Source organism: Egretta garzetta, unplaced genomic scaffold (genome assembly GCF_000687185.1).
Source record: "Egretta garzetta isolate BGI_Z169 unplaced genomic scaffold, ASM68718v1 scaffold467, whole genome shotgun sequence".
Classification (NCBI taxonomy): Eukaryota; Metazoa; Chordata; class Aves; order Pelecaniformes; family Ardeidae; genus Egretta; species Egretta garzetta.
In genome coordinates, this window is record NW_009260196.1 from 2,276,410 (window position 1) to 2,292,041 (window position 15,632).

General features: G+C 37.2%; 1 protein-coding gene across 1 annotated transcript in view; it reads right to left on the reverse strand.

The window, feature by feature from the left end:
- Positions 1-125: 125 nt before the first annotated feature.
- The window catches only part of KIAA1109 (KIAA1109 ortholog), a 114,886-nt gene continuing 99,379 nt past the window's right edge, over positions 126-15,632 (reverse strand). The window contains 17 exon segments of the mRNA XM_035897603.1: positions 126-816; positions 1,735-1,900; positions 2,327-2,461; positions 3,369-3,563; positions 5,311-5,514; positions 5,906-6,157; positions 6,789-7,006; positions 7,199-7,391; positions 7,879-8,036; positions 8,300-8,450; positions 9,624-9,881; positions 10,254-10,391; positions 11,166-11,345; positions 11,460-11,663; positions 12,068-12,269; positions 13,341-13,480; positions 13,593-13,754. Coding sequence (XP_035753496.1) covers positions 600-816; positions 1,735-1,900; positions 2,327-2,461; positions 3,369-3,563; positions 5,311-5,514; positions 5,906-6,157; positions 6,789-7,006; positions 7,199-7,391; positions 7,879-8,036; positions 8,300-8,450; positions 9,624-9,881; positions 10,254-10,391; positions 11,166-11,345; positions 11,460-11,663; positions 12,068-12,269; positions 13,341-13,480; positions 13,593-13,754 — 3,173 coding nt within the window. The 3' untranslated portion in view covers positions 126-599.

Genomic DNA, 15,632 nt, shown 5'->3' on the forward strand with positions numbered 1-15,632 from the left:
CTTCCTCCCCCGGTCACCTCCCGTAAATCATGCTCGATGCAAAATTACACTTAAACCACTTTTTTTCTTTTTTTTAATCAAGGAAGTTGAACGACAACAACAAAAAAAGAGCCCTGTACAGTAGTTAAATTTTATTACAAGTGTAATAAACTTAATGATTTTTAGCACTAAGGCAATCACAGTTTCATAAGTTATATATATATATATAATTTACACGAGTCTACATTGACAAATCAATTACCGGTCACATCGAGGGGGGTGTGTTATGGCAAATAAAGTTTATGAAAATTCACAGTTAATCTGCAAGTATTTTAAAGATGCAGGAATCATATTGCACATAGTAAAACAGTGGACGCTGCGGAGCAGATTTACAGTGTTCCAGCTATTCCTTCACAGAATAATACATTGGTCATCATCATGCAATAACTTCAAATACAGAATGGTATCATGTACCACAGTAAACAGTTACTCACAATGTAAGTTTTAAATAGAGTAGCAAAAAAGCTGTTAGGTTTCTCTTCAAACCATATTTAAATTCTTAAAATACAATAAAACACTTTGATAAAATCAAACGGAATTACGGTTGTCACATTATACTTTTAGTATTCTTCTTTGTCTTTTCCTTTCTTTTCCTTTTCATCCTGTAGTGCAGTACCGAGTTTCTTTATAAGGACCGACAAAACTTTGTCCAAAGGATCCATGACACCCCGCTGCAGCCACTTAGGAATAGTAGTCCTTGCGTGGTGAAAGCCCAACTTTTGGAGGATGTAGTCAACACCAACGGGATCAATTTTTCTCCCAGTCCAGGATATTAATCTAAAAAAACCCCAATAAATAGGGCACTCAATCTCAAATGTATAAACATAGCAACTGGCATTTGTATAAGCAAATGTTGTTACTTCTGACCAATTTAAGCCCAACAGGCATTGTTTCAAACTTAAATTTATACAGATAAGCTGAAGATGACCAATGGAACATCCTCTCAAAGGAAGAGGGTGCTCAAGGAGGCAAAAAACCAGACTGGGCTGCCTCCAGATGATGTTTAAGTTGATTTATTATTACTGCTAAAACAAAATGCCAACTGTCATGATTTGTTTGGCCTGGGTCGATGTTTTGATATGTGAATGAACACTGAAGTGCTCCAGCAGAATCAGCAGAGGTTAAAAAACCAAACAAACCCTGACACAGGGAAGTAATTTTCCGTGATTAAGAGTGTGTATTAAGAGCAGCAACTTGCTGCTATACACACTGTCCTTTTGTGCTAAGTTTAAATTGCCATGTATCAACCAGTATTAGTGCTTTTTTATTTTAAGGTGACTGCTTAAAGAATAACTAAAATGCTAAAAATGGAAAACTGCAAGATGAAAAACCGTATGGCAGAAAGTGAATGGACTGTTGTAGGACAGAGTGAAAGATGGTAATCTGTGGTCCTTAATAAATTTAATTTTACCATGTCCTAATTTTGAAGAACCTTCAGCAATATCTTTAATCTGAGTAAGTTTTAATCTAGAAGTTAACTGATTTAATAGATAATTGCATTATCCAGCTTTTGCCATGTCCTGTAGCAGGTATCTTTCGTAGCAGCGCTGATAGCCCAAGACAAATCTGAAACAGCAGCCACATGATTGATCCTCGCAGGAACAGCATCAACTTGGAAACACTTCTTGTTTGCAGGACAGTACCCACAGATAAATTGCACAGACAAAAGAAACTGTAGATAAGCCTGGGTGTTACCTGAGCGTGGGTTCCAAATGCCAAGTATTGCACATAAATTCTCTCCAGTCGACTGTAGTGTAAGTAATGCTTTCCTCTGCCTCCTTGTCAGTGGAGCTGTCCTCAAGAACACCAACAGAGTTTTTCTGCCCTGGACGAGCAGCCAAAATCCGAGGAGGAAAAATTGCTACGAAATGGAGAGAGGAAAACCCCACCACCAGTCAGTCAACAAGCATCTCACCTGAATTCTCTTTGTACACCATTGAAATACAACAAAAGCACAAATCTCAAAGAGAGAAGCATCTTGCGTTTCAGTTTTACAGAATTTCTGGCAAACAGTTTTGGTTTGAACAAAGTGCTAGTAAAAACCATCCTATGAAAACTGTAATAGATACTGGATAACACTGGAACATGGGATTCTTCCTTCTCTCTGCCAGCCCAAAGCATCCACCTACAAGGGCTTTCTTTCAAATTCATCATGGCATTCAAAGAAGCATATTACGTTCCATTTTTAACAAGTCAACTCTATTAGAAAGTATGAAAGTATTTACTATCAAATAGTCTGACAACTGCAGGTTGTCAGACGAGCGTTACCTCATAAGTAACAACTTACCTTTTTCTTTTTCTTTTAGATAAGCGGACACCAAGTCATGCAGAAACATAATCAATTCAGCATCCATAGTTACACAAATGTGGTCTGTAAATTCAGTTACTACACTGCATTCCACCTTTGGTTTAACACTTGTATCTGCAATCAGACAAAATTAGTATTAATACACTCATAAGTACATAGTGTGTACATAAAAGTACACAGAATTTGAATACAAATAATTTGAAAATGGCATTGCTGTTACTGAACCAGAGACTCAAAAGAGAGGAGGAAGGACCACAACTAACATCTGTGTTTAGCAGCCTCTGCATTTTTTAAAGAGTTTTCCCAGTGTAACTTCTGGTACTTTATATAAATGATGTTGAAAATAAAAAAACATTACCATGCAGCAACCCTGATCATCCTCAATGTGGAAAGCCAACCTAAAGCAGTATCACTAGCTTGTGCTATGCTATCAATGCATGACTTTAGACAGTAAGAAGAGCTGATAGCAGATTTTGCTAGTTTGGTTATTAAAAAAACCAGCCAAACCGCAACAGTTTGACTTATCTAGCAGTATTATCTAGGATCAGGTATGGACTAAAACCACAGCTCAGCCAAGATAAATGTCTACATTAATGCCTATACCTTCAGAAGTCTTATTTCCCACCAGCTCAAACTGCAGTCTGAAGATAACATTTTGAAAGCAAGAGCATAGAATTTAGGTTCCTATCTCACACTCCCTTTTTCAGACTGACCTTCCTCTTTAACATCTTAATAAAAATAAGAAAACCAACCCCCTAAAACCAGCCAACCTAGCCAAAGTGTTCATATCAATTTCTCTTAGTAAGTTTTTTTCTATAGTGACCAGTCTCTGGACTAGATCTTCACTCTCTCAACGGAATTCCCTCTACATTTTATTAGGAAATGGTATCCTTTTCTTGCGTATCTGCAGTAATTCTCAGATTAAATCCTCTTCTCCTATCAGCACGGTAGCTTTGTATTTAACTCCTCATTTCTGAGAAGTAGTTTTGGATCAAGAAAAAACAAATTATATTTACTGCACCTTGTAATGAAGGCTCTTGGGGCTCTTGAACATGAATAGATTTAAAATCCAGCTGCATCCTTGGCAATGCGAAGATAGTTTCAGTTTCATGGTTGTAACTGGAGCCACCTCTGAAGCCACTTAATAAGCTTGAGCTTTTCACTGTTGTGCTGCTCTCCGGGTTGTTAGCATCAACATTTCGAAGCAGGTTTAACTCTACATGGACAATGGGAAAATCATGAATTCAGTAGTCTTTATTAAAAAAACCTTCCTGTCAGTACAGGGGCTGACAAATTTTCACTAAATAAATCTTATAATAAGAAGGAGGGAGGAAATAAGTGTCAGTACCATAACGTCTAAGCACTTCTAAGAATCTTTGTTAGTTTTTTGGAAGCTTAAAGTTTAAATTTTATTCATCCAACCATCCTATCACAACTCTCGTCTAGTAATGAGCTTTCAGTTAAGGGAGATACAGGCTGTATGGGTTCAAAATGTGCCCTTTGTGTTTGAAAATATAAGGTAGTACTTAAAATGAAAATAATTGTTTCTGATTAATACAAGCAATACCTAAATTCACTGAGGCAGACATTGCTGTCAGAAATCACTGTTGACCAGGAATCCTACCTTGTCACAAGACTTTTACCATAGTACACATGCAACTTCATTTCAATTAGTTTTCAGTTGTTAAAATTGTGACAAGACAAAGAAGTTAAGAAGGGTTACTATTTCATTGCAAAACTTCTGGTGTATGATTATTAAGATTATATCCTTTATTCTGCTCCCAAAAGCATGGCTACCAAAGGGCAAACAATCAAATGTTGTTGTTGATATACTTAAATGCGCCGGATGTACAGGGCTACAGAAAAACATCTGAAAGACAGCACCTCTATTTGTGAATTTCCACCACTACATCCTGTTGTGTCTTTCAAAAGGAATAAATATTAGTATATCAATCATTTAAAAATATTTTTTCAAGAAACAATCATATGCTCATTTCTCACTATACGCCATATCCTGCTATTCACCCTTTCACAGATACCCTATTAATACCATCTTACTGATTCTATAGCTTGTGAAAATGAAATTACAACAGCTGTATTTTAAGATTTCTTTTAACATTATCTTGAAAGTTTTAATTTTCCAATCAACAATGATTTAAAGAGATGATTCAAAACATTTTAAGGCCTGGAAGCAGCTGAAGGTTGAAAAGCTTTAGGCCGATGAGTAATTTTTAAGTGTTAGTCGTAAGCAGTGACAGAAGCCTAAAATATACATCCCTCCTTCAACTTAATCCCTAAATCCTTCACGTACAGTGAAATAGATCCTCGTGTTACAAGAGGTTTGAAGCTGCGCCAAATGGTTTGAAGCTGCGCCAGGGCAGGTTTAGGTTAGATATTAGGAAAAACTTCTTCACTGAAAGGGTTGTCAGGCTCTGGAATGGGCTGCCCAGGGAGGTGGTAGAGTCCCCATCCTTGGAGGTATTTAAAAGAAGGATAGATGAGGTGCTTAGGGATATGGTTTAGTGGTGGGATGGCAGGGTTAGGTTAAAGGTTGGACTCTATGATCTTAAAGGTCTTTTCCAACCAAAGCGATTCTATGATTCTATGATTCTATGATCACAACTGGACATGAACAAGAAAATTTTTTGCAGGTAGTGAAAGAGGAAAAGACCAGAACTACTGCAGTGCCAGATACATAAACATCCTGTACACTAATAGAGCATTTTGGCTCTATTTGAAAAAAATTTTAAAAAGGACTCAGCTCAGTAACACTTCCAGCTGTTGAGCATATTGCTACGCTTCATTCCACAGTTGACCATAAGGTTCTCAAGAAGAAACAACTTCCATTATTTCAAATTCTCTTCTCCCTGTAGCCGACTTGAAATTTAGCAGCTTTTAAACAGCACAATTTGCACTGCCTAGCAAGCAGACCCATCCCAAAACTTAACGAACACGAATCTAACCTTCATTCCTTGTGGCTGTAACATAATTGAACCACTCTTTCACGCTGGCAACTCCATGTGGGGGGTTTTCATGGCGGCGCCTTGTTATCTTTGTGATTGTTGCCATAGGGCTTTCCAGGGCTCCACACGGTTTGGTGACCATAGTGTTATGGCCCAAATGAAAGTCCAGGGTTTGCACGATATACGTGGAGTGTTCACTAGTACCTGCATTGAAGGCGCGGATGGCAGGGGGTGAGAGAGAAAAAAGTGGAAAAAGCAGCTTGGTGAGGGCAGTAGGATTTCTCCTCTCATTCTCTTCTCCTCGCACAGGTATTTAACATGAGCAATTAGCACGCCAGTGGCATTAAAAATTGGTATAAACGTTGTAAACAGCAGAAAAATGAAATCCTCGGTAGCTACAGACAATAAAAACTTCCCAGTATGAAAACAAATAGAAAGACCATGAAAATTCATTATACAGAAACAAGAGACTACATAAACACAGACATGCAATTAAAGAAATTAAAGAAAGTTTTTCTTTGATTTCTTATGTATCAATAAATAAATAAAACTCATTTAAAGGAATTTAGAAAAGTGAGGAAATGGTTTAAATTACCATCTTCCCAAACTTTCTGGGCTTCTGTCCAAAATGCAATATTGGGTTCTTCAAGGTGAAACAAGGCCCACGATTTTGAGCGGAAATTCGGTCCATGAAAACAAGCCAACGTCATATGGTTTCCATGCAGGCTCATGGATCCTCCAAATTGCATTCCATCTTCCGGCAATGGCATCTGAAATAAGGATATATGGCACCCAGATACCACTTTCAAAACTCCTGGCCAATGGCGATGATGGGCTGCATCCAAGACTAGAAAGTAAACACACAACAGCAAGAACAAACATTAGGAAAGAAACCAATATAGAAAAGATGGCTGCCATATTTATATTTTTAATAAAACATGGAATTATGAGCAATATTTTCTAATCTATTTCATTGACACAGTTTCATCTGTGTGATCTAAGGTGGTTGTAGCTTAAGTGTACCTGAACAAGCGTACTTGGAAATCAGTGACTCAGAGAAATCATGGTTTCAGCTCATGATTAGTAGAAAGTGAGAATAACATCACACTTTCATGGCTACTCAAAGTAGAAATGATTTTTTGTAAAACAGATTTCAAAATAGACTTTGAAAACTATTTCAAGTCCATTGAAATAGTTTGAAAACTGCAAAAAAGATTTTTTTTTTTTAAACAAAAATACATATTTTTAACTAAAACCCGAAAATAACATTAGTTCATGATTGTACCGCAGGTCTATGAGGTAGTCGAGATATTTGCATTCATTGTTGAAAGGTTATTGCCAGCCCAAGTTTACAGGAAAAATGTACTGAAGGAACTATTTCATGTCAAATAGATATACTTGCACGTATAGAGTCGCTCAGATAAATTTTTGCAATTAAAACATTGTACTTGGGAAGTATGCTATTTTTTAGCACTTACATTGCTCATGTGAGCTTCTCTCTAAGTTGTTGGCCATTGTCTTGGGAGGGAGATAAGGAACAGGTCCCCAGGTGGACAAAGCTCGCTTGCTTGTATCAAACTGCTGAGTAAAGAACTCCTGGAGTTTCATTCCTATTTTTATTAGGTCTGGTGTAGTCGATCTTGAAATCATCACTTGGAAGATATCCCATTTCAAGTCCCCATGGACAAATATCTCACTAGGTATTAAAAATACCAAGAACGTTAGCAGTTAATCTATTTCCTACTGACAATTAAAAAAACCCTAAACAACAAACCCTTTCCTTTCTAGCAGATGCTTACATTTTTGGTTAGCAATACGGGACAGAAGACATAGGCAGAGTTTGACCTTATCAAACGTTATACATTTTAAACACAGGAAGCAGTATTACCTTTTATCAGAGATGCTCGAGTCCAAAGCATTATACAGATTAATTTTCCATTCATCCTGCAGTTTAAGATCAGCATTACTGAAGATTCCCATTAGGATACTGGACCCCATATAGTCAACACGTGCTTCAGTAGAACCCATGGTAATCTGAATTTTATGACTGGGCTGTTGGTTTGGGTGTTCAGAAATATGAGCTGAAACAGAACCAAAGCAATAGAGAAATATAGCACTGAAGGTAAGAAAATCACTTTTTCCAGTGATATCACCCTTATGCCACCCACATGATAGAGAAGGACTGCAAAAGCACTGTTTTTTTCCAGATGCATGGGGAGGTCATGACTCTTGTGTAGCACCAGAACACCCAGCATCTTTCCAAAGCCACTTTCGCACTACCCAGACCACAAGCACTTGTGAAGATCTAGGAGGAGATGAAAAGCTATCAAATCTTTCAGTTGCAATCTGTCCAGACAGCTGAAGGGGGCTGGAGGGTTGCACAACTAGATAGTGTAATTTTAGAGCAACCCGGGGACTGAATCAGCCCCTGATCAGGAGGCTACCCCTTCAATTCAAAGTGTGTTTCGTAGTCTGAATGCACAAGTAAGAATCCAAAGTTTTTATTCTTTAGTTTTTCACTTTTATTGTCTGGAGCATATACTAACACCAGACAGCTTTCCAACTTACCCACCATCTCCAGGGTATTAACATCTATGGTACCTCCAACAACTCCCCCTCTGGAGTCCAACTGAGATCTTCCCAAGCCAACAGACATGCTAATTTCCCGATCTCTGCTACTACCCACAGAGAGACGACCCTGGCTTTTCAAACCACTGGTGGTCCACCTAGAACAGAGGTGAAAATAGACCACAATTTTCCAGGCTGTCAAAAGAGAAACTGAAAGTAATTTACTGGAAAGCAATAAATAACGTGGTTTAGGATTAAGGTTCTAGCAGTGCTCATGAGGGACTTCACAGTTCAAAACTGAAGAAGCTAGGGTTTTAAAGCAAGAAGACAACAGGCTGTTAACAGTCTGTGGGGAAATTGGGGTTTTGCCCCCAAAACAACACCGTCTGTTAAAACATGCTTGATCATCTTTTATACTTACGTAGTATTGCCCATTACATTGCTCATGTTCATTTGAACGTTTAATTGTTTTAGGTTCATAGCAAATACAACCAGTGTTTCCCATGGTGTTCCTTGCTGGCTTCCAGCTTTATTGGACTTATTAAATGGCGTTGATGTTTTTGAGAGGGTATCTAAACAAAAAAGTAGACAAAAATTTAAATTATTCCACATGCTAGGAAAAACTGACAGAATATATACATTGTACATGCTACAAAAGGACAAAATAACACCATTTTTACGGAGTGCCACAGAACTACAAGTGAGGGTGAGTGAGAGCTAGAGGATTTGCAGTATGTGGTGTGTTAGTTGTCACAGAAATTGACTCATTTTACGCATTTATTTTACACATTTATTTTTACTAATAACTTTAAGATAAAAGATTTTTAATTTGCAGTCAGTCATGCAAGACTATAATTTAAATTCTTTAACTGTTTAAAAATACCAGTGTACTCAGAAAATTATTGCTTGTTATTTGTATTTGAATATTCACGTAGCAGTTATTTGCACAAGTGCCAAGACAGAATTTCAAGCATTAGGGTTTTCCTTGCTCTTCTCACAAATGTCCTGGCAACACCCTTATAAGCCTGTGCAAAAATTGCATTTCCTCTGAACACACCACTCTACCAGCCATAAATCCTCCTCTAATTGTGTCTTCTAAGACCTGTTCGTATATAACGTCTTGCTCGCTTACTAAATAGACAAAATACCTGTCTTTTCTTTTCTCATAGGTATTTTTCCTAGAGTAAAATAAGCACCATACTTCTAAATCTCCTATCTATATCTAATGCCATAAATATTCCACACAGCCAGTGCTACACTGCTATAAGATACAACACAATAATGTTAATAGTAAAAGAAATTAAAAGTTACCTTTTTTTCTTATATAGAAACTAACCTTATTTAGACCTCTTAGTATGAGTGCAAAGTCTCAGATGAAATGAAGTAACTGACCTCACCTGTGAGCTGTGATACTGACCCTCTCCTAAGAGCATGGTAATTTCTTGGGTGAGAACAGAGAGCCAAGAAGACGCAATCAAATTAAGCTGGAGAACTCATCTAACCCCAGCTAAACAACTCCTGCTCTAGTAAAAGAAACTGCAATTTTATAGAAAGTACTCTAACAAACTACATTTTGATTCATCCATTTCAGACATTTTTCTTTCTCTAAGCCATTGACTCTCCACTCCCAGGCACAGTGGAAAAAACTATTTTATGGCTGCTTTCTACAAAGCAGTAACAATGTACTTTTTTCATACAACTAATGGAAATCCTCTCAAAAACTAAAGAAATCACTGTTTACTAACCTCTCTGAGGCACTGAAGAGTCAGACACGCTCCTGGATCTTGTAACAGCTGGAGACTTTAAGCTATGAGATGCTGTCCCAGGTGACATACTGCTGCTTGCATTATGTTCACCAAAAACATTAGGTGACTGTGCCATGTGTGTAAATGAAGCAGATTGGCAGGGCTGCTCCCACGTCCTACAGTAAGCTTTCCGTGATGATTCAGGAGAAAGATGCTGGCTTACCCCTTCAATTGAATCTGGTGTTCCAGGACCCGATGCTACTGGAAAAAAAGCAGCACATGAAAGGCAGAAAAACTATGTAATTTTTGTTTAACAATATCCTCCCATATACTAAGAAGTATTCTGAGAGTGTCAAAATATAGTTCATTTATCATAACTAAATATTTTCTACTGTCTTCATTAATACAAGCTCTTCAAATAAACCAATGACCTACTACTTCATTCAATGACTATTTCTTCTTTCTAGGATTTTGTTATTAAACTTATTAGAGTGGTTGCTTATGGAGTAAATTATAATACCTTTGTATCTAGTCACATATGTAATAATAAACAGGTAAAAAATGTTTATAAAATTCCTGCTATAACCCCTTGTACAAAAAGGTTTTTCATGATAAGCAGCAGTATCTTACCTGGCAGATTTATTGTTTGATCACCTAGGAAAAGCCGCCTAGCAATGCTTCTCCTGTACCAAGCCCTTGGAAAGGCTAGAATCTCACTGAGTCGGCGCATATCGTATTTAAAAGAAGCAGATCCTATATCACAGACAGCTGAAAAAGAAAAAGCATATACACACAACTGTAAATGCTCAGTAGTAACAGGTTTTAGTAACCAAATCTAATTAGTAGGTGTTCAATATAGTCAAATACTTCTTTGCCTAGCAGTACAGTCTCTGCTGTAATGAAAAAAAATAGTTTTCCTGAAGTGTTACCACTTCTCCAAATCCAACATTAGATACAAACACATTTCATAAAGGCAAGATGGAACCTAAGAATATAACTAACGTTAGGTCCTGCTTGTGTTCCATGTGCCTTGGATTCCTCATCTGAGTAGGCTTCAGTGGCAGATTAATCTGCTGTTTGCCCAGTCCCATGTGCAGTGGGGGAAAATATATAACTAACAAATCTTTAAATACCACTTTTTCTTCAAGGTTCCTTGAGTATTCAGGAGTCCAGCTCTCACTGTAGCTTCATAGGCACCAGGTGGTGAGGTGGTGAAATCTGACAGCTAGTAACTGAACATCGACTGTCACATTAAGTCAACGCAGACTGATGTCAGAGATGTGTTTGAGCAAGCCCATTTAGTTACACTAAATGAATTGGGAGGCTAAAAAGGTGCATCTGCAAAAACGTACTCCAAGTACCATTAAAATTTCATGTTATCAATCCCTATTTCATTCAAAAAGAGCAAAAATTCTACAACACACTACAAGTAGATGGCTCTCATATAACATCTACAAAAGCTGCTGAGAGTGAAGTCTATCACTGCAACAGCAGTTCTCTAATCAGCTGAATAGATGGGATTAAAATGAAACAAGCATTTACCAGATATATTTATCAATGTAGTATCTATCTTGCTGGTAGCTTTGCTTGCAGACTGACTCTCAAAAAAGGAGGAGCCTCCTGAACGCCTTATTCGTGACAGGCTGACTTTCACAAACTCAAGGTTAATGCTCAAAGAATCCTTCCGGCCAGTGACCGAAGTTGTCTCCTCATCCACATTACCTAGAAATAGAAAGGAAAAAGTTTAATCTTCTGTGACCTTTTCAAATCTTCAGTTCAGAAAGCTATGCCAAACTTGAACAATGTTCATTAAAGCAAGAAAAAACTTGTCTGTACCTAAGGCTCCTGACCCAGGGGTTAGAACAGTAACAGCAGACTTTTGTTTTCCAGCTCCATACGGATGGAACACGTAAAGGGAGAAGTCAGACATGCAGGCGGTAAAGCTCAGGCCTGAAGAGCTGCTACTAGAAGTAGTCAAGTCTGACTGACTGCTGCTGTGCCGTGTTCTGCCAAGAGGGCTGCCTAGTCCAGGTGATGAACCTGAAATCAATTGGTTTTTTTTGCAAAAGTTAGTCTCAGCATGAAAGCATTTTCAAATGTCAAATAATGCTGACAACAGCAATATTAAACAAACCAAATGCATACGAAATTATACCCTTGTAGCAAAAATGTAGCTTAAATATTCTGTATATTGATGCTAGCCTTTTATAAGAGATAACTGAACTCGCTTACCAATGCAAGAAAAACTCCAATATACCATATCTGTGCAAGCCTTTACAGGAAACTGACACAACATGAAGAAATCCTACTGAACTCACTAATACCTAAATGTCTAGCCTTAATGTCTGTAAAAGCTTATCTTCTGCTCTAATTTTAGACAGCAGAACATTATATATATTTATGCTACAAGCTCCACATGGTATAAACATTCGTATACGTATTACCTGGTGCTCCAGATTTACTAACTGAATTCTTTGAGCCACTCTGTGAGGTATTGCCACCAACTGACACATTTTCTGATGGGTACGTTGTGCCTAATGTTTCCAGTTCTCCTCGGTTTGAAGAGAAAACAAGATCCAGGGACGGCAATTTCAGCATACATTCAACTCTTGATACCGGCAAGCAACTGAACTTGATTTGAGAGGGCTGAAACACAGAAAGAAAACACAGCATTCAATGAACAAATACAAAATACTTAAAGCATTCCCAGATTGACTTATAAAGTACTATATATTTAGTTTTTAAATCTAAGCAAATTACAACCTTTGCAGGCTGATTTTAGAACTAGTAAGGTAACAGTATACAAGTTCATATAGATACATTCATTTCAGGGAATCCCTCCAACACCAGGGCTATTATTTGGAACGAGTTTTTAGAATACAAATACAGGAATCCTGGATGCAGCAGGGGACATGTATGTCCCCCTCTCGTCTTCTTCCCCAAATCAATTCATAGCTTTGCACATCTCATGCGAGGACTATGGAGAATCATTTCACTCTTGAGCTGATGCTGAAAGCCTCAGCTCCCCTCAACACACTGTTGGCCAGATGAGTTTGCAGTAGAAGCTGAGAGATTGTTGTGGTTAATTTTCATAAATATATATTAAAAAAAAAAAAAGCATGTTAGAATATGTTATTCAAACATAGTCAAGTTTATACCAAGTCTATACTAAGTTTATGCTTAAGCAAAGTGCAAGAATATAATACCAACACTTGGATCAAGCTCAAGTGCTCTGAATCACACTGTGGTAGCACTTGTTTCTCCGACATGTATGAAAAGCCCAGATACACCAAATATTATGAATATGCGTTGTAGATAACTGTAATTCCTACACTTTCCTTATAAACTGAGAAAATATTTAATTATTATTTTTGCTTTGCAATGGTACCTCTAAACAATGGATATAAATACTAGTCATGAAAGATATTTTCAAAAAGAGTCCAAAAGATACAAGGAAGAAGTAATGATTAAAATGCTCAGAACGTCTGTGACTTCTCAAAACAGCTCATTTCTGTTGGGCTACATGGGACTAAAATATGTCATAACTTCTCCTGAAAGTAATTCTATATTATTTATCATCACACCAGACGTGACTGTCTCAAAAAGGACACTTGAAAATATTTTTTATTCTTTAAAAAGCAGACTTAGAAGCATGGATTATCTCAAAGGCTATGACTGGAGTTACTTTCTATACCAAATGTTGAGTTAAAACCTCACCTGAACTCGTACATAAACCACCACATCTACAGGGAAGGATGAATATGCTGATGTCGAGGACGATACTAATGATGTTGTGGACTCTTCTAAGGGATCTTGTATATCGAATTGTCCCATGTCTTCATCCTGTGAACTAACAGCTTTTAACAAGCACAAGAACTCATTAGAAAGTGGAATTTAAAGGGAAGAGCATCTCAATGCCACCAGAAGCCAAAAAAGCTTAGAGCAGTAGAATACAAATATGCAACTAACCTGTGTAATTCCTTTCAATGGGTGTAATTGGAATGGTTTCAAGAGCTTTCTCTAGGAAGTCCAGTAAGCACGGGCTAATCACCATTTCCTCTGGCAGTGACTGGAGCGCAACCCATGCATATAGTTTAGCAGTTTTCACTCCACCACTTCCTTTCCCTTTGGCTGTAACATTTAAAAGGTAAATTTGTTTGTTGTAATACCACTCAATAGTAGCTAATAAACATTAGATGATACTTTGTAACTAACAGCTGTTTCCTCTAATTCTCTGTATCATCATCTGAAAAGGCATAAACTAGATTGGTCAGCAAAAACTAAGCCCTAAGTTTTCACTAAGAAAACGGTGCAAACCCAACTATTAGTCTGTCATGCTTGATTGTAATTCCATTGTGCATGTTCTTGACCAAGCACTCTTACATCATTGTCACCATTTTACTTTCTTAAAAATAGCACTGAAGTCAGGCACACACAAGTCTTCTCCAAATACACAATGCAAAGTAACCACAGCTGACCGGAAATGAAAGTGGAATTAGGAGAAATAAATACATGAGCCTGAGAAGAAAGTCAGTTTAAACTGAGACAATACATCGAAAAATAAAAACTGTAAATGGCAAGTCCTATTATATTTATGCAAAGAATAACTAAAGGTTCTAAACCAGCATCTTTAAAAGCTTGGAGCTAGCCAGAATATAAACTAATAAAAAGACTGTTGTCTTCTAAATCTGTGGAAGAGGCTAGCACTTGGATCCACACTCACCAAAATATAAATATACACAGAAGGTATTAGTACCAGCTCAATTACTGTCTCTATGGAATACGACTATGAGAATGAATAGAGATAAATGAAGATACTGATTTTTAAATTCTCCAAGAAAAATACAAACATTAAATAAACAACTAAAATGGAGCTTAAAAATCCTTCTTTTGCTAAAACAAGCACTGAATTTCCATTCTACGCAAAATGTTCTGTCTAGCGCCTCTGACTAGATCGTCCTATGTTGCTCTTACTGGAGACCAAAGACAATAAGACAAGGTGGTTTCCATTCCAGGGGAAAGGTAATATAAAAAAAGTAATACAAATAACAATAAATGTGTTTCGAAACAATTTAGAGCTAATAAATATTTACAAAAATACAATGCATAAAGAAATACATAATTGCAATCCCTAGTTTTGGGAGACATATCATCATGTAAGTGCAATTTCTGTAAGCCCCCCACCAAATGTAGAGCTTACAAATATAAAACCAACAAGACTCAGTAGCTGGACATGAAATGGTAAAAAATTAAAAGGCAAAGACTGGAAAGAGGATAGGAAAATACAGAACAAAACTGAAGAGAAGTAGTAAAAACCAAGATTACACAACATTCAGTAATCATAAAGAGGACAGACACTTAAAGGAGTAAGAGCCAATAGTTCAACAACATGGATAACTGAGGAAGGTGTCCCTATTTCACTGTTCTCTCCCAGCATCTTTGCTGGTTTTATAAAACAAAACCTCCTAAGCCCACATACAACTTCTTTCAGTTATTAATTTTGCCTGCTCACCGAATTTAGACAAAATTTTGGCTTTGTTTTTCAAGTGATATTCAAATGCCAAAGGAGAGAAGAGTGAATGTCTCAGAAGTTGGAGGTGCAATCTACATACCTCTAGATCTGACACGATGTAACAACAGACTCCTGCTTGAAAACAGGAATCATTGGAGATAAAACTTTAAGTATTAGAACTCATGTTACTCCAAATCACGGTTATTTAAGGGCCTGCAACAGTTAAGGCTGTGAGTCTGGTGTTTCGATTAACACAGATACATGTAAACAGCTGCTTCAGTACTACAAGAAACAACCCAGTTCCAAAAAGCAATAATTTACACATTATTTGTGCGGCAGAGGGCACTTAAAAGATGAAAGCATTCTTTGAGTAGGGTAATGTATGGAAGCAAGGATTCAGCTGATTTTTTTCTTGGATTATGAAGAATAAAGCAATCAGCATTCATTTTCTGTACATTACATATAAACTTTGCTTTCCAGTTATAAGCATTATTTTG